This window comes from Plecotus auritus, assembly GCF_963455305.1.
Source record: "Plecotus auritus genome assembly, chromosome: 5".
NCBI classification, from domain to species: domain Eukaryota; kingdom Metazoa; phylum Chordata; class Mammalia; order Chiroptera; family Vespertilionidae; genus Plecotus; species Plecotus auritus.
The window spans coordinates 60,324,557-60,344,018 of NC_137776.1; the positions used below are offsets into that span (position 1 = coordinate 60,324,557).

At 42.3% G+C, this 19,462-nt stretch overlaps 1 protein-coding gene across 1 annotated transcript in view; it reads left to right on the forward strand.

The window, feature by feature from the left end:
* Positions 1-19,462, forward strand: part of CCDC148 (coiled-coil domain containing 148) — a 186,054-nt gene that overhangs the window by 96,534 nt on the left and 70,058 nt on the right. Inside the window, exon 10 of the mRNA XM_080669329.1 lies at positions 3,163-3,303. Coding sequence (XP_080525455.1) covers positions 3,163-3,303 — 141 coding nt within the window. The remainder of the gene's footprint in view (positions 1-3,162; positions 3,304-19,462) is intronic.

The following is a 19,462-nucleotide window of genomic DNA, read 5'->3' on the forward strand; positions in this document are numbered from 1 at the left end:
CAAAATCTCTATGTGTAGATATATAGATGATATTTATTTTAATGAGATCACACTGTAAAGTGGTTTTGCATCTGCTTTTTTGCACCTAACAATATGTTGTGGACATTTTCTATGTCAGTGAATATAAATAAAAAGCATCTTTTTCAATGGCAGTCATTGTATGAAGGTACCATAATTCATTTAAGCTGTCTCCTAATGCCAGACACTTAGACTCTTCCCAATTTTTGTGTTTAAGCAGCACTGCAGTGAATGTTCCAATGGGTACATTTTTGTGCACTTGTCAAATTGTCTTTGAATAACTTCCTGAAAGTGGGATGTGGGTCAAAGGCTATACATATGTTATATTATGATACAGATTGCCCAGTAAGGGCTGTAGCAGTTTATTTCTACCAATAACACCTATCAGTACCCCAAAAGTTCTTTTAAATGTCTTGAAAAAAATTTTTTTCATCCTCCTTTGGGCTCATTTTCCTCACTTATAAAATAAAGAGGATGAAATAATCAGTGGTTCTTAAACTTTTTAGCACCTTAGGACCATTTGAGATTTTTATTTTTTATTTTTATTTTTTTCTATTTTGCATTTCTTTTTTTTTAATTTAATAAATCTTTATTGTTCAGATTATTACAGTTGTTCCTCTTTTTTCCCCCCATAGCTCCCCTCCACCCGGTTCCCACCCCACTCTCTGCCCTTACCCCCGCCCCACTGTCCTCATCCATAGGTGTACGATTTTTGTCCAGTCTCTTCCCACACCCCCACACCCCTTTCCCCCCTGCACCCCCACACCCCTTTCCCCCCGAGAATTGTCAGTCTACTCCCTTTCTATGCTCCTGATTCTATTATATTCACCAGTTTATTCTGTTCATCAGATTTTTTTATTCACTTGATTTTTAGATTCACTTGTTGATAGATATGTATTTGTTGTTCATAATTTTTATCTTTACATTTTTCTTCTTCTTCCTCTTCTTAAAGAATACCTTTCAGCATTTCATATAATACTGGTTTGGTGGTGATGAACTCCTTTAGCTTTTTCTTATCTGTGAAGCTCTTTATCTGACCTTCAATTCTGAATGATAGCTTTGCTGGGTAGAGTAATCTTGGTTGTAGGTTCTTGCTCTTCATCACTTTGAATATTTCTTGCCACTCCCGTCTGCCCTGCATAGTTTCTGTTCAGAAATCAGCTGACAGTTGTATGGGTGCTCCCTTGTAGGTAACTAACTGTTTTTCTCTTGCTGCTTTTAATATTCTCTCTTTGTCTTTTGCTCTTGGCATTTTAATTATGATGTGTCTTGGTGTAATCCTTGGATTTTTTTTGTTTGGGTTCTCTGTGCTTCCTGGACTTGTAAGTCTATTTCTTTCACCAGGTGGGGGAAGTTTTCTGTCATTATTTCTTCCAATAGGTTTTCAGTATCTTGCTCTCTCTCTCTCTTCTTCTGGAACCCCTATAATTCTGATGTTGGTACGCTTGAAGTTGTCCCAGAGGCTTCTTACACTATCTTCATATTTTTGGATTCTTTCTTCTTTTTGCTTTTTCGGTTGAGTGTTTTTTGCTTCTTTGTAATTCAAATCTTTGACTTGATTCTTGCGTTCCTCTAGTCTGCTGTCAGGTCTCTGTATAATATTTTTTATTTCAGTCAGTGTATGTTTAATTTCTAGTTGGTCCTTTTTCATATCCTCGAGGCTCTCCCTAAATTTATCAGCCTTTTCTAGGAAATTCTTGAAAAACCTTATAACTGTGGTTTTGAACTCTATATCCAGTCATTTGCTTTCCTCCATTTCTTTCATTTGTGATCTGTTTCTTTGTCTCTGCATTTTGGCTGCTTCCCTGAGTTGATAGAATGGCTTTGTGTGCTAGGTGTCCTATAGGGCCCAGTAGTTCAGCATCTCCAGTTACCTGAGGTAGACACTCCTGGTACACCCCTTTGTGGGCTGTGTGCACAGTCTTGTTTTAGTTAAGCCTTGATTGTTGTTGGTGTCACTGGGAGGAATTGACCTCCAGGCCAATGGGCTGTGAGGATCAGCTGTGTCTACTCTGGGAGAATTTCTGTGCTGGAGACACCCTTATGAGACAAGACCTTCAAAAGCCTCTGTGCTCAGCTTGGATGGGGTGGAGTCTCAGGGCGGAGCAGACAGCATTGGTTTCCCATCAGCCCTGCCCTAAGAGGCCCCTGGGTCTCAGTGTCCCGTGGTAATCGCTGCAAGCACCTCTGAGAGAAAGCCGCCCTCGAGTTCCGCCCGCTGCCAGACAGTCCAGTTTCTCCCCGAATGAATCTTGGTCCCCAGAGTCTCACCCAGAACTGGAGTTCAGTGCAGTTGGGAGCTTTTGACTCCCTCCCGCTTGCGAAAGCCAGCCACATACTCAGTTGCCCACCCTCTCCACGCGTGCACCTCGGTACCTCTGCCTTCTGCATTTGCTCCGAGTCTCAGTGTGTTTTTCTCTTTCCTGACAGTCCAGTTTCACCCCATATGAGTCTGGGTCCCCAGAGTCTCGCCCGGAATTGGAGTTCAGCACAGTTGGGAGCTTTTGTCTCCCTTCGGCTTGAGAAAGCCAGCCACACACTCAGTTGCCAGTCCTCTCCGTACATGCGTCTTGGTACCTCTGCCTCCTGCAGCTCCTCTGAGTCTCAGTGTGCTTTTCTCTTTCCTTCTAGTTGTAGAATTTCCACTCAGCCAGCCTTCCTGTGGTTCTGGATGATGTCCGTTTTGTCTTTTAGTTGTTTTGAAATTGTTGTGCGAGGCAGCAGTTTAGGTGTTTACCTATGCCGCCATCTTGGTTTCTCCTCCCATTTGAGATTTTTATAAAATTGTTGAACAAAAGCTGGAACTGTTGCTTCAGAAAAACACACCTAAGCAAAAAATAGAGAAATTTTCATATGTTATTTATGAGAATCCATAGATCCTTTTAAGTTAATTCACAGAGTCTTTAGGATTTCACTCCATGAATCCAAGTGAAGAATCTCTGAATGAGGTGATTTTAAGGTTGCTTTCTCCTTTTAACACTAAAGCACACACACACATTGCACACATATCACACTCATGTGCACACAGAATTTTAATGTGTATTTGGAAAAACTTTGACATCTGCTTGTTATAGAACCTAGTCTCATTGTGATCAGTAAAATCACATGAGTGTGAATTGTTATTGAAATGAATTTCTATTTCAGGTTCTTCAGTGGCGAGCACACCAGGAAGAGGTAGCACAACTGGAAATGGAAATTTCTGCCAGAAGAAGGGAAAAGGAAGAGGAGAAAGAGAAACTGTGGAAGAAGAAGAAATTGTTACAAAGAGAAGAAAAGAAAGAAAAAGTATAAAATTCGCTGTTGCTGTGAATGTGTGAATGAATGTTTAACTGCCTGATTGAGCTTTGATTAACCTTGGTGTTTGGCATGGGATTTTCATAGGCAGTTCTTAGGAAGATTTTTGGACATGAAGGAGAATCCACTTTATTAGCCTGCATAATCACAGATACTTGTGATTAGAAAAGATGCTGAGGGTAAAGAAAAGACAGGTTTTGTGACTGTTGTTAAGTCTTTACTGAGCAGGGCCATGGCAAAGACCAAGCATATTGGGATAGCATTTTGGTTGACCGTAGTGCAGTCAGTGACTGTCATAAAATGTCCGTGTGAGAAGGCATTTTGAAAGATGGCAGAAAGACTTTTATCAGCTTGTAGATGAGCTATTGATATTGGGCCTGACACCAAAACAAAAACAACAACTAAACAAAGAGTAATAAAAGGAATAATTAATCTGTAAGCCAAATTCATGGTCAACCTCTTGCAATTCTATAGGACCAAGGCATCTGTTTTATTTTATTTACTGGAGGCCCGGTGCACGAATTCATGCACCGGTGGGGTCCCTTGGCCTGGCCTGCACCTTCTCGCAAACTGGGACCCCTTGGGGGATGTCAGAGAGCTGGTTTTGGCCCAATCCCCGTAGGCCAGGCCGAGGGACCCCATCGGTGCATGAATCGGTGCACCGGGCCACTATTATGCATATAAGATCATTAGTTAATCTCTTCCTACCTTCCCCTCTCCCCACTTCCCTCAGAGATTCATCAGTCTGTTCCATGTTTCCATGCCTGTGGTTTCCACTCCTGCATTGAATGTCTGCCCCCTGGTGGTCAGTGCACATCATAGCTATTGGCCGGTGCACAAAATCTGTGCATGGGTAAGGTTCCTAGGCCTGGCCGGTGATCAGGGCCGATCTGTGGAGTGACTGGCGGGGCGATCCGGGGGGCCCCCACTGGCACCCACCTTGGCTGGCCTGGTGCTGCCCGCTCACCGGCCCCGCCTCCTGCCACCACCGCTGGTCGCCTCCATTGGCTGGCCTGGGGCCTGCGGGCTGGGGGGCAGCTCCTGCATTGAGCATCTGCCCCCTGGTGGTCAGTGCACGTCATAGCGACCGGTCATTCCGCCAGTCATTCCACCATTTGGTTGATTTGCATGTTAGACTTTTATTATATAGGATAGAAGTACATTTAGGAAGTATTTTTTTGAATACAGAGAATGATATAAAAAATGCTTCACTATTTCACCACCTAGCCTTGAAACTGTTAATATTTTCATCCGCCAGGTTATTTTACTCTACAGATAAAGCTGAAGTCCTCTTTTGAGGATGTACTCATTCTCATTGCCCTTCTTACCTCCTCAGAGGCAATCTCCATCATGAATTTTATTTCTATCTTTCTAGGCTGTCTATTATTGCTTTTTTTTTTTCCTTTTTAATTTCTTTATTGGTTAAGGCAGTGGTCGGCAAACTCATTAGTCAACAGAGCTGCAAACCGCGGCTCACGAGCCGCAGTTTCCTGACCACTGGGTTAAGGTATATATTTGTCCTCATCCCCCCATTACCTTCCCAACCGCCCCCCACTCATGCCCTCAACCCCCTGTTGTCTGTGTCCACTGGTTAGGCTTATATGCATGCATACAAGTCCTTTGGTTGATCTCTCCCCCTTACCCATACCCTCCCCTACCTTCCCTCTGAGGTTTGACAGTCTGATCGATGCTTCCCTGTCTCTGGATCTATTTTTGATCATTAGTTTATGTTGTTCATTATTCCCCATAGATGACTGAGATCATGTGATATTTATCTTTCTCTGACTGGCTTATTTCACTTAGCATAATGCTCTCCAGTTCCATCCATGTTGTTGCAAATGGTAGGAATTCCTTCTTTTTTAGCGCAGCGTAGTATTCCATTGTATAGATGTACCACAGTTTTTTAATCCTCTCATCTGCTGGTGGGCACTTAGGCTGTTTCCAAATCTTAGCTATGGTGAATTGTGTTGCTATGAACATAGGGGTGCATATATCCTTTCTGATTGATGTTTCTAGCTTCTTGGGATATATCCCTAGAAGTGGTATTACAGGGTCAAGTGGGAGTTTAATTTTTAGTTTTATGAGGAAACTCCATACTGTTCTCCACAGTGGCTGCACCAGTCTGCATTCCCACCAGCAGTGCACGAGGGTTCCTTTTTTTCCGCATCCTCTCCAACATTTGTAGTTTATTGATTTGTTGGTGATAGCCATTCTGACAGGTGTGAGATGGTACCGCATTGTTGTTTTGATTTGCATGTCTTGGATAATTAGTGATTTTGAGCATGTCTTCATATGTCTCTTGGCCTTCCTCTGTCTTCTTTAGAATTTCTATTTAGGTCCGTTGCCCATTTCTTGATTGGATTGTTTATCTTCCTTTTGTTGAGTTGTATGAGTTCCCTGTAGATGTTGGAAATAAACCCTTATCAGTAATAACATTGGCAGATATGTTCTCCCATGAAGTGGTCTTTCTTGTTGTTTTGTTGATGGTTGCTTTTGCTGTGCTAAAGCTTTTTATTTTGATGTAGTCCCATTTGTTTATTTTCCCTTTATTTTCCATTGCCCTAGGAGCAATATCAGTGAAGAAGTTCCTTCGGCATATGTATGAGATTTTGCTGCCTGTGGATTCCTCTAGTATTTTTATGGTTTCCTGTCTTATGTTTAAGTCCTTGATCCATTTTGAGTTTATTTTTGTGTATGGTTTAAGTTGGTGGTCTAGTTTCATTTTTTTGCATGCATCTGTCCAATTTTCCCAACACCATTTATTGAAGAGACTGTCTTGATTCCATTGTATGTTTATGCCTCCTTTGTTGAATATTAATTGGGCATAGTGGTTTGGGTCGATTTCTGGGTTCTCTATTCTATTCCATTGATCTATATGTCTTTTCTTGTGCCACTACCAGGCTGTTTTGAGAACAGTGGCTTTGTAATACAGCTTGATATCTGGTATTGAGATCCCACCTACTTTGTTCTTCTTTCTCAGGATTGCTGCAGCTATTTGGGGTCTTTTTTTATTCCAGATGAATTTTTGGAGAGTTCGTTCCAGGTCTGTGAAATATGCCATTGGTATTTTAATGGGGAGTGCATTGAATCTATAGATTGCTTTGGGTAGTATGGACATTTTAATGATGTTGATTCTACCAATCCATGAACACGGTATGTTCTACCATCTGTTTATATCTTCCTCTATCTCTTTTTTCAGTGTCCTGTAGTTTTTTGCATATGGGTCTTTTACCTCTTTAGTTAAGTTTATTCCTAGGAATCTTAATTTTTTTGGTACGATGATAAATGGGATTGCTTTTTTAGTCTCTCTTTCTGTAAGTTCACTATTGGTGTATAGAAATGCCATAGATTTCTTGGCGTTAATTTTGTATCCTGCTACATTGCCTAATTCATTTATTAAGTCTAATAATTTTTTGATGGAGTCTTTAGAGTTTTCTGTGTACCGTATCATGTCGTCTGCGAATAAGGACAGTTTTACTTCTTCTTTTCCAATTTGGATGCCTTTTATTTCTTCTTCTTGTCTGATAGAAATGGCTAGTACTTCCAGTACTATGTCGAACAGGAGTGGTGAGAGAGGGCATCCCTGTCTTGTTCCTGTTTTTAGGGGAAATGGCTTTAGTTTTTGTCCATTGAGTGTGATGCTGGCTGTGGGTTTGTCATATATGGCTTTTATGATGTTGAGGTATGATCCTTATATTCCCACCTTGCTGAGAGTTTTTATCAAGAAAGTATGTTGGATTTTGTCAAATGCCTTTTCTGCGTCAATTGATATGACTATGTGATTTTTCTCACTCAATTTATTTATGTGATGTATCACGTTTTGACTTGCGGATATTGTACCATCCTTGCATCCCTGGGATAAATCCTGCTTGGTCATGGTGTATGATCTTTCTGATGTACTGCTGGATCTGATTTGCTAGAATTTTGTTGAGGATTTTGGCATCTATGTTCATGAGGGATATTAGCCTGTAATTCTCTTTCATTGTGTTATCTTTATCTAGTTTTGGTATTAGGGTAATGCTGGCTTCATAGTATGAGTTTGGAATTGTTCCTTCTCTTGAATTTTTTGCAATAGTCTGAGAAGGATAGGTTTTAGTTCTTCCTTGAATGTTTGGTATAACTCTCCTGTGAAACCATGTGGCCCTGGGCTTTTGTTTCCTGGAAGCTTTTTTTTTTTTTAATTTTATTTTATTTTTATTTTATTTTAATAAATCTTTATTCAGATTATTACAATTGTTTCTCCTTTTTTCCCCCATAGCTCCCATCCACCCAGTTCCCACCCCACCTTCTGCCCTTACCTCCCCCCCACTGTCCTCATCCATAGGTGTATGATTTTTGTCCAGTCTCTTCATGAACCCCCCATACCTTTTACCCCTGAGAATTATCAGTCCACTCCCTTTCTATACCCCTGATTCTATTATATTCACCAGATTATTCTGTTCCTCAGGTTTTTAATTCACTTGATTTTTAGGTTCACTTATTGATAGATATGTATTTGTTGTTCATAATTTTTATCTTTACTTTTTTCTTCTTCCTCTTCTTTAAGAATACCTTTCAGCATTTCATATAATACTGGTTTGGTGGTGATGAACTCCTTTAGCTTTTTCTTATCTGTGAAGCTCTTTATCTGCCCTTCAATTCTGAATGATAGCTTTGCTGGGTAGAGTAATCTTGGTTGTAGGTTCTTGCTATTCATCACATTGAAAATTTCTTGCCACTCCCGTGTGGCCTGCATAGTTTCTGTTGAGAAATCAGCTGACAGTCGTATGGGTGCTGCCTTGTAGGTAACTAACTGTTTTTCTCTTGCTGCTTTTAATATTCTCTCTTTGTCTTTTGCTCTTGGCATTTTAATTATGATGTGTCTTGGTGTGGTCCTCTTTGGAATCCTTTTGTTTGGGGTTCTGTGCGCTTCCTGGACTTGTAAGTCTATTTCTTTCACCAGGTGGGGGAAGTTTTCTGTCATTATTTCTTCCAATAGGTTTTCAGTATCTTGCTCTCTCTCTTTTTCTGGCACCCCCATAATTCTGATGTTGGTACGCTTGAAGTTGTCCCAGAGGCTTCTTATACTATCTTCAACTTTTTGGATTTTTTTTTTTGCTTTTTGCTTTTTCGGTTGAGTGTTTTTTGCTTCTTTGTATTTCAAACCTTTGACTTGATTTTTGTGTTCCTCTAGTCTGTTTTTGGGTCTCTGTATAATATTTTTTATTTTAGTCAGTGTATGTTTAATTTCTAGTTGGTCCTTTTTCATATCTTCGAGGGTCTCGTTATATTTATCGGCCTTTTCTAGGATATTCTTAAAAAGCCTTATAACCGTGGTTTTGAATTCTATATCCAGTCGTTTGTTTTCCTCCATTTCTTTCGTTTGTGATCTGTTTCTTTGTCTCCCCATTTTTCATTGCTTCCCTGAGTTGGTAAGGTAGATTTGTGTGCTATGTTTCCTATATGGCCCAGTGGGTCTGCCTCCCCAGTTAACCTGAGGTGGACACTCTTGGTGCACCCCTTTGTGGACTGTGTGTACAGCCTTGTTGTAATTAAGTCTTGATTGTTGTTGGTATCACTGGGAAGAATTGACCTCCAGGCCAGTTGGCTGTAAGGATCAGCTGTGTCTATGCTGGGAGAAGTTTGGTGCTAGAGACAGACTTATAGGATTAGACTTGCCAAATTGCAATAGCCTCTGTGCTCAGCTTGGATGGGGTGGAGTCTCAGTCTTGGCTTACTGTCAGCCTTGCCATTGCGCGCACGCGCGCACCTTCAGACCTTTGCCTTCCCCGGCTCCCGAGTCTCCGCCCGAGAGTCCAGACTCCCCCCACAAGAGCATGGGTCCCCAGGGGCTCGCCTGGAACCAGGGTTCAGTGCAGTCAGAACTGGGGCCCAGTGCAGTCAGGAGCCTCTGACTCCCTTCCACTAGGGAAATCCTGTGGCAACCTCCGCAGCCTTTGAGCGCATTGGCACGTGCGCGCCTTCAGTCCTCCGCCTTCCTTGGCTCCCAAGTCTCCGCCCGAGAGTCCAGATTCCCCCCACAAGAGCGTGGGTCCCCAGGGGCTCGCCTGGAACTGGGGTCCAGTGCAGTCAGAACTGGGGCTCAGGGCAGTCAGGAGCCTCCGACTCCCTTCCACTAGGGAAAGCCTGTGGCAACCTCCGCAGCCTTTGTGCGCACTGGCATGCGCGCGCCTTCAGACTTCTGCCTTCCCCAGCTCCCAAGTCTCCGCCCGAGTGTCCAGACTTCCCCCGTAAGAGCGTGGGTCCCCAGGGGCTCGCCCGGAACTGGGGTTCAGTGCAGTAAGAACTGGGGTTCAGTGTTGTCGGGGGCTTCCTTCCCCCTTCCGCCAGAGAAAGTCAGCCAGGCTCTCAGCCGCCCTTCCTCTCTGCGCGCACAAAGACCCTTTGCCGTACCTCCAATTCTCTATGAGCTTTTCTCTTTCCTTCTAGTTGTAGAATTTTCACTCAGCCAGCTTTCCTGTGGTTCTGGATGGTGTCCGTTCTGTTTTTTAGTTGTAGTTTTGAAATTGTTGTGCGAGGCAGCAGTTTAGGTGCTTACCTATGCCGCCATCTTGGTTTCTCTGTTTCCTGGAAGCTTTTTGATGACTGCTTCAATTTCTTCCATAGTTATGGCCTATTGAGATGTTTAGAATCTTCCTGATTGAGTTTTGGAAGGTTGTATTTTTCTAGGAATACTTCCATTTCCTCCAGGTTGTCTAGTTTGTTAGATAGAGTTGTTCATAATATTTTTTAACAATCCTTTGTATTTCTGTGGGGTCTGTTGTTATTTCGTCTCTATCATTTCTGATTTTGTTTATTTGAGTCCTTTCTCTTTGCTTCTTGGTGAGCCTGGCTAGAGGTTCATCAATCTTGTTTATCCTTTCAAAGAACCAGCTCTTGGTTTCATTGTTCTTTTATAATTTTTTTTTTTTTTTTTGGTCTCTATGTCATTTATTTCTACTCTGATCTTTATTATCTCCTTCCTTCTCTCACTCTGGGCTTTTCTTGTTGCTCTCTTTCTAATTCTTTGAGTTGTAGTGTTATATTATTTACTACCCTTTTTTCTTGTTTTTTGAGGTAGGCCTGTAGAGCTATAAACTTCCCTCTTAGGACTGCTTTCATTGTGTCCCATAGATTTTGGATTATTGTATTTTTATTGTCATTAGTTTCCAGAATGTTGAATTTCTTCTTTGATCTCATTGGTAACCCAATCAATATTTAATAACATGCTATTCAGCTTCCAAATGTTTTAGTATTTTGGATTGTTTTTATTGTAGTTTATTTCTAATATTACGCCATTGTGGTCTGAAAAGATGCTTGGTATGATTTCAGTCTTCTTGAATTTGGGGAGTCTTTGCTTGTGACCCAGTATGTGGTCTATTTTTGAAAATGTCCCATGTGCACTTGAGAAGAACGTATATTCCGCAGCTTTGGGGTGAAATGTTCTGAAGATGTCAATTAAGTCCATCTGATCTAGTGAGTAATTTAAGATTGTTGTTTCTTTGCTGATTTTTTTCTAGAGGATTTATCCAGTGATGTGAGTGGTCTATTAAAGTCCCCTACTATGATTGTATTGTTGTCAATCTCTCTCTTGATATCTTCCGGGCGTTTTTTTATGTATTTGGGTGCTCCTGCATTGGGTGCATATATGTTCATTAGGGTTATATCCTCTTGTTGTATCGGTCCCTTTAATATTATGAAATGGCCTTCCTTATCGCTTATTATGGCCTTCACTTTGAGGTCTATTTTGTCAGATATAAGTATTGCTACCCTAGCTTTTTTTTCATTTCCATTTGCCTGAAAGATATTTTTACATCCCTTCACTTTCAGTCTGTGTGAGTCCCTTGTTCTGAGGTGAGTCTCTTGTAGACAGCATATATATGGGTCATGTTTTTTTATTCATTCAGCCACTCGATGTCTTTTGATTGGAGCATTTAGTCCGTTTACGTTTAAAGTTATTATTGAAAGGTACTTGTTTGTAGCCATTTTTATTTTTTGAGGCTGTGTTCCTTCTTACCTTTTTGTTTCTTCTTTTTATAGCATTCCCTTTAGCATTTCTTGCATTGCTGGCTTGATAGTGATAAACTCTCTTAGCCTTTTTTTGTCTGCGAAGCTCCTGATTTCCTTTTCAATTTTGATTGATAGTCTTGCTGGATGAAGTATTCTTGGATTCAGTTCCTTGCTTTGCATCACTTTGTATATATCCTTCCATTCCCTTCTAGCTTGATATGTTTCTGTTTAGAAATCATTTGATAATCTGAATGGGGATCCTTTGTAGGTAACTTTCTGTCTCTCTCTTGCAGTCTTTAAGATTCTCTCTTTGTCAATAACATTGTAATTATGGTGTGTCTTGGTGTGGGTATTTTGGGATTCATCTTGCTTGGGACTCTCTGTACTTGAGTAACTTTTTTCTTCCCCATATCAGGGAAGTTTTCTGTCATTATTTCTTCAAGTAAATTTTCTAACCTTTGCTGCTCTTCTTGTCCTTTTGGCAGCCCTATTATACGTATGTTATTTCATTTTGCATTGTCCCAAACCTCCCTTAGGCTCTCCTCCTGCTTTTTAATTTTTTTCTCTAGTTGCTGTTCAGATTGGGCTTGTTTCTGTACCTGATCCTCTAACTCACTAATTCGGTCCTCTGCTTCTTCTACTCTACAGTTGAAGCCTTCCATGGTGTTTTTGATTGTAGCTATATCGTTTTTCATTTCTTCTTGATTTTTGTATAGGTTGTTGATTTTTTCCTCCATCCATTGTATGAAATTGTATGACCATTACTCTGAATTCTTTTTCTGTCATGTTGCATGCTTCAGTTTCACTTATTTCTTTTCTGGGAAATTCCTCCTTTTCTTTTCCTCTGGGGATTGTTATCTCCCCATTCTGACTATCACCAAAAGGTTCAAATGTCGAGTTGCGGGGGCCTGGGCCATGTGCAGTGGGAGTTTTGTACCCCCCAAATGTAACTGAAGAGCTCTGACACCAAGACGTGCGGTTGCTGTGGGTTGCTGGGAGCCACACTCGCCCTGGGTCAGAGTCACAGGCACTTAGCGTGGCCTTATGTTTGCACCTAGAATCAAAGACTTAGTGCGGCCTGCGCCACATTGAAACAGAGGACCCACTGGCATTCGCCAAAAATCAAAGTCCCCTATTGCGTGTCAGGAGTCGGAGGCTCTCTGTGTCCATGCCGAGAATTGAGTATCAGAGTCTCTGTTGCTTGGTGCTACCTAGCACTGAGAATCAGGGTCCCTGTGTGCACATGCGCCAAGAATTGGAGTCACTGGCTCTTAGTGTCAATGTACTGGGAATCAGGGATCCCAGGCGCACGCAATGAGGAACAGAGTCTAGTCCAGCCATGGGCAAACTACGGCCCGTGGGCCAGATCCGGCCCATTCGGCTGTTCTATTCGGCCCATGGAGCCGAAAGAGCGGAGGGTTCTCTTGCTCTCCCCTCCGCTCCTTTACTTTGAATTTATATTAGTTCACACAAACACTCCATCCATGCTTTTGTTCCGGCCCTCTGGTCCAGTTGAACCCATTGTGGCCCTCGAGTCAAAAAGTTTGCCCACCCCTGGTCTAGTCACTGGTGCTCATTGCTGCCTCTTGCATGGAGATTCAGGCTCCCCGATCTGATTGGAGACCAGGTTGCTTAGTTGCACTGTGTTGGCAGGAGGTCCACTTCTGCCCTGTGGTTAACAGCCTTCTGTGTGCGCTTGTTTTGAATCAAAGTCAGGTGGCACTCCCACTTAGTGTGGGTGTGGGGTCTGGTCACACGGGTGTGCACAGTGGAAAACAAATTCCCTGTGTCCATGCACCCAGGCTCAAATTCAGCGCTGCCCCCCTGTGTGGGCACAGAATCTGGTCGTGGGGAACAAACTCCCCAAGTCCTCACATCCAGGTTCAAATTCAGCACAGCCTCTCTGCTGAGGTGCAGGGTCTGGTCATGGGAAATAAACTCCCCGGGTTTGCACCCCCAGTCTCAAATTCAGTGCTGTCTCCCTATGTGGGTGCAGGATCTGGTCGCAGAAAACAATCTCCCCAAGGTCGTGCGCCTATGCTCAAATTCAGGACTGCCTCCCTGCCTGGGCGCGGAGACTAGTCACGGGAAACAAATTCACAGAGTTCGCAAGTACGGGCTCAAGTTCAGTGCTGTCTCCCTGCCCTGCATGGGCACGCGATCTGGTCGCAGAAAACTGCCTCCCTAAGGATAAGCAGCTAGGCTCAAATTCTGCTCAGTCTCCCTGCCTGGGTGTGGAGATGAGTCGCGGGAAACAAATTCCCAGAGTTTGCAAGTCTGGGCTCAAGTTCAGCGCTGTCTCCCTGCCCTGCCTGGGCATGGAGATGAGTCGCGGGAAACAAATTCCCAGAGTTTGCAAGTCTGGGCTCAAGTTCAGCACTGTCTCCCTGCCCTGCCTGGGTGTGGAGACGAGTCGCGGGAAACAAATTCCCAGAGTTTGCGAGTTCGGGCTCAAGTTCAGCGCGGTCTCCCTGCCATGCGTGGGCGCGCGATCTGGTCACAGAAAACTACCTCCCTAGGGATGAGCAGCTAGGCTCAAATTTAGCTCAGTCTCCGCCTGGGCGCGGAGACGAGTCGTGGGAAACAAACTTTCCGTGTCTGACACCAAGGCTCAAAGTCAGGCAGAGTCGCCACTGCTTTGTGTGAGCAGAAAGCCTTATTGTGCGGCTGGGGTCTGGTAGTTTCTATGTCGCTGCCGTGGGGGCGGCGGGGGAGGGGGAATTGTCTTTGTGACTCACAGAAATCTGTAGCTGTGGTGCCTGGAGTCTTGGTGTCCCTGGGTCTGCAGTAGTGATCGCAGGTCTTTTACCAGTGTGGCTGTAGGGTCCTGGTTTGCTTCTAAGACCAGTCTGGGTGTTGGCAAGGCTAGGATTCTAGTCTCAAGCAGTTCTGTTCTTCAAGATGGTGTGGTCTCTGTGCCGCCGGTGTCCTCCTCAGAGTGTTTGCGGTGGCAGCGGGGTTTTGCCATCTAAGACTGCCCAGATTGGCAGCCCCCTGGAAGAACTGCAGGGTCTAACTGTCCCTATTTCACTCACACACACACCCACACACGTCCAACACACCTCTATCGCTCCCTCACTCTCTCACACACTCTTCCTCCCTACCTTCCTGCCATCTTTCCTCTTATCTTATTATTGCTTTTTACATATTTTAATATGTAGCTTGTGAATTTAAACTTTTTCATAAATACTATCATATTGGATCATTCTGCAGCATGTACTTCATTCAACCTTACAGTTTTGAGATATACTTATGTTAATATACAGAGACCTCGTTCATACCTTTTAACTACTACACAGTGTTCCATTGTAGAAGTAGGCTACCACCTATCCCTTCTCTTAGTGGTTGACATTTAAGTTTCTAAAGTTTTGTTCTTGTAACCATGCTATAGCAGCCACTGCATACATGTCCACTGGGGCATATGTGCACAGCTTTCTCTAGGGTACACTTCGGAGGGGAATTACTATGTTCTTGGATCTGTATGCTTTCCATTTCATAAGGTTTTTTTATTTTATTTTATAAGATATTATAACTTTTCTTCTTGACTTGTGCCAATCTTATAAATGTAAACAGTGTGTCATTGTTTTAAATTGGACTCTCTGATCACTTGCAAGATTGAAAATCTCTTCATATTCATTGGGCAGTTTTCTTCATCTGTGAATTGCTTGTTCGTACTTTTTGTCCATTTGTCCATTTTTTTCTTTATTAATCTGTAGAAGTTCTTATAAATTCTGCATTTCTTTTCATTAGTTATATGGGTTCCAAATGTTTTCTTCCATTGGTCACTTGCCTCTAAATTTTCTCTGTGGCATCTGTAGTTTCACAGAAATTTAAAATGATCAAGTAATTGAAGTTATTAAGCTTTCTCTTTTTGGGTCGTGCATTCCTTTAGGAACTGTGACCTGGTAGTGAGAGCATCTCTACAGAGTGCTTTTATGTTTGCCTCTGCTAAGGGCCCCATGCCTTTCACTGGCCCAGGACCAGTTGGTATATTAACTTGAGACTCGGAACCTGTGCTGGGAGCTGGAGTGGGTGCTGACTCAGCACAGATGCACAGCCCCAGCCTGGGTTCTCCAGTTGACCCTTTACTCCTCTGGTCCCCTTGTCACTTTCCTGGGGGGTGGTCATAGTGCATCTAGTTCCCATTTTGTATATGGATGATCCCTGCATGACTTCTTGCTCTTTGTAAGCTTGGTTCTAGCTCCTGTGTGCACAGGCCCTACAACTAATTAGTATTAAAAGTCCTGCCACCAAGTTCTCAGACCCATCTCATTTCCCCAAGAGTCCCTAGGCTTTGGCTTCCTCTCACTGCTCTGATTTTGAGTTCCATTTATTTTCAGCACTGGGACATTGGTGTGTGTGTGTGTGTGTGTGTGTGTGTGTGTGTGTGTAGTGTTGTGTTATAGTTTGTCCAAAATATTTATGTGTTTAAAGTAAGAAAGGAGATTTCCATCTTAACTCAGACATACTCACCATAGTTCTGGCTACCTTTATGTATACTAACCAGAAATCCACATTCTATTTATTTTAGCTATTATATATGTTGGTGACAAATTTTAGTGCTTTAATTTTAACACTAGCTTGGCAGAAAAACTCTCATAGGCAGTTTCGCTGTCTTGAGACTGGTTGCTGTGTTAGCTGGGGCTGTTTCACCTGCCTGGCTTTCTCTTTTTTTAAGAGAGCAGCTACAGAGATAGAGAAACTATGTGTAAAACCCCACTGCAGGGTTCATGAACAAGAGATATCTTTGTCCTAATTCTTCTTCCCAGTGTTTGTCTTTTATGGAATAATAATGTCTTTTTGTTGGAATAATACTGTATTTTTGTTGGAATAACATTTTGATTTGTATTCAGTGTCAAAGTTTACCCTAGTTGGTGCCCATATCCTTTCGAAATCTACCTTTATGTTATTAGATCACTCTTTTCTGTGTTTTAAAACTCTAGTTGAACATAATATCCACAGTTTTCATGGTTTTATTCTAGACTCCAGGAAAGTTTTGATTTATAAACTGTTAGGAGATAATGGTAATATTTCAGAAGCCTCTTTCCACTTTTGAAATTATTGTCATGATAAAATCAAAAGATGTTGCCTTTCTATAAACTATCCCTAGTTGCTATTGTAAGAAACAAAATTACTGTGCTAGATGAACCTTAAAACACTTGATGTGTGATATTGGTCTCAGCATCACCTTTTCAGTAGACGTGGCTCTTCGGATGGCTTGAGTAACATAAAGATAGCTCTATATCACAGCATTTTAGGAGTTTGTTGCTGCACGATGCTCGGAGTTTTATGGAATCCGAAGTAAGGAAAGTTTCAGCCTTGCTCCCAAAATGAAGATTTCAACCAATGCTCACCTAAAAAAGAGACTTGTCCTTCCTTTGTCAGGCATACCACAAGTCTCCCCCAATTTTAGCCAACTCCTAATTGAGCATTGAAACCAGCCACATTGTATGACTGAGGGATAAGGAGCATTATCAGGGAAGTCAGAATGACTCCACAGTCATGTGGCCTTCAGCCTTACCTCAGAGATTTTTTTTGCGGGGAGGGGGGAGGGGGGGAAATCTATCATTTTGTGATCTCTTATTTTTAAGTGACATTGCACCAATAAATACCAAGAGACCCAGGCTCCAGTAGAAACTTGGCACTTGGGTGCTCCTCCTTGTCTTCAGGTGGCCTGGCAAATACTCAGAATTATATCTGTCCTACAGACAGATAACCAGCGAAGAGGAGGAAGAGTCTAAAACAAAAGAGGGCAGGCTATCATAAACAGAATGCAGTGCTGCTTCATAGAAGATTCAAGAAGCTCTGTGCTTGAATCCACAGTACCTTCCAATTCAGATCAAAACCATTCTCTCAGGGTGGGAATCTCTGGGTTCTTATGAGAGCAGTTCGTTATAAAATCATAACAATCTCTTCTCCAGTATTTCTTAATCTAATAATATACTGATCTAAAGAGCTAAAAGTGGGGTAGAGAGAGGGGGAAGGTCAGCACAGGAGAATGATAAAAAACTAAATTCCCAGACTTTAAACTCTGCTTCTTTGGGATTGTTGATACATAAAGGGGCCAATGAATAACTCCTGTAATAGGCAGGCTTCTAAGATGGGCCCCAAGATTTCCTGCTCCTGTGAGATGCATGCCCTGTATAACCGCCAGGGTGGTAAATACCATGGATTAGGTTATATTGTACAACACAGACCACCTTGGGAAAGGGGGAGATTATCTGGGTGGGCTTGACCTAACCATGAGTCATTTAAAAGCAAAGAGTTTTCTTTGGCTGCTCACAGGAGGGGTAGTCAGAGATTTGAAACACGACAAGAACATAACTCACATTGCGGCTTAAAGATTGAGGAGATCACATGGCAAGGAATGGGAGGAGGGGATTTTAGGGGCTGAGAGTGACCATGGTTGACAGCCAGAAAGGAAGTGAGAACCTATAACCTGTACTGTAGTTCTGTAACCATAAGGAGCTGAATTCTGCCAAAAGCAAGAATGAGCAGATTTTTCTTTAAAGCATCCAGCTGAGAACTCAGTTTTGTCAACACCTTGATTTCAGCCTTGTGATGTCATGAGCAGAGAGCCCAGCCACACTATAGTGAACTTTGACTTAGAGGATTCTGAGCTAGTAAGTGAGTGTTGTTTTAAGCTGCTAAATATGTGGTAATTTGTTACACAGCAATTAAAAAATTAACACAGGATTTAGTATCTACAAGTAAAATGCTGCCAAAACAAATCTAGAAACATGTGGAAGTGGCTTTGGAATTGGGGTCTGGGGAGATGCTGGAAGAATCTGAGGAGCATGATTGAAACAAGACTAGAACGCCTTGAACAGACTGCTAATAGAAATACAAACAGTAGAGATGTGGCTGGTGAGAGCTCAGAAAAATTCAGCGAATATATTATTGGAAACTAGGGATAGGAAGATCACAGTAATGTGGTGGGAGAAAGTCTAGGGAAATTCTGTCCTGCAGGTAGGTGGAAAGCTCTCCCAAGTAATGAACTCCATGTGTGATGAACGGAAAACAGTTTCTAAAGTGTGTGTACCTTCTAGGTGATCTTAATCTATCCAACATAATTTATGTGCCATTAATATGCTGATTAATACTAATTAATATCTCCAGACTAGACTTCTCTCTTGAACTGCAGACTCACATATCTCACTGCTTCAAATCTGATATGCCCAAAATATATTCTTGCTTTAACTTCCAAACCTACCCTGGAGTTAAGAGATTGTTGCCAACAGCATAGGATGGGGAAAAGGCTGAGTGTGCTAATATAAAACCCTTTGTTATAACCTCAAAAAGATGAAAAGATTAGAGTGTTTAGTCACATGAAAGACCCTTCCAGGAAATTAATGGTGTTTCTTACAGATCTTCTCACACTAGAAGGCCTTTAGGATGTTTAAGGACAGTCTTTTCTTGGCCCACCTCAACAGGAAGCCAAAAGAGAGAAGGGATTATCTCAAAAATACCTGTGGGTGTGGCATGTGTCTAATGGGGTGAATCCCCATAAATCCACAATAGCTCATTTGGTTATTGAGAAAATTTTATCAGAAACACTGATTTCTGATAAGACAAAAATATGTTGTCTAAAACATTGCCAGCTTGGACTGAAAGGAACTGAGAAAGTATGAAGTGAAAGGAGGCTCATGGATCCACCCCCCCCCCCCTATACACCCCCCGCCATCCCAATTCTATTGGCAGGAAGCAGGCTACATTCCTCTTACTTCCAGCCCCCAATGAAACCCAGCCATCCAGGCTTGGGAAAAGCTTCCCTTCCCTCCTCACCACCTTACACATAGAATAGTTATGTCAGCTCCTAGAAAGGCATATTGACAGTAAGACTGTGTAACTCCCAAAGGCGTCACTAAAGGTCCAAATAGGATGATCATTCATTCATTAGTCAACTTATTCAATAAGTATGCACCAGGTGCCTTTAATATAATACATAGTACACCCAGTCCTCCATGCAATTGTAAGGTCACTCCACTCAAACAGAAATTGCCCCTTTTCTGGTATCTTTTTAAAGGGATGTGTTTGCCTGTTCTGCCACAAAGATAATATGCAATTCTTGGTTAGGTCAGTAGATGCTCTTACTATTAGTTCAGGATTTTTTTTTTTTTTAGCTTCAAACTTTATAAGTAGAACAAAAGGGTTAATAGAG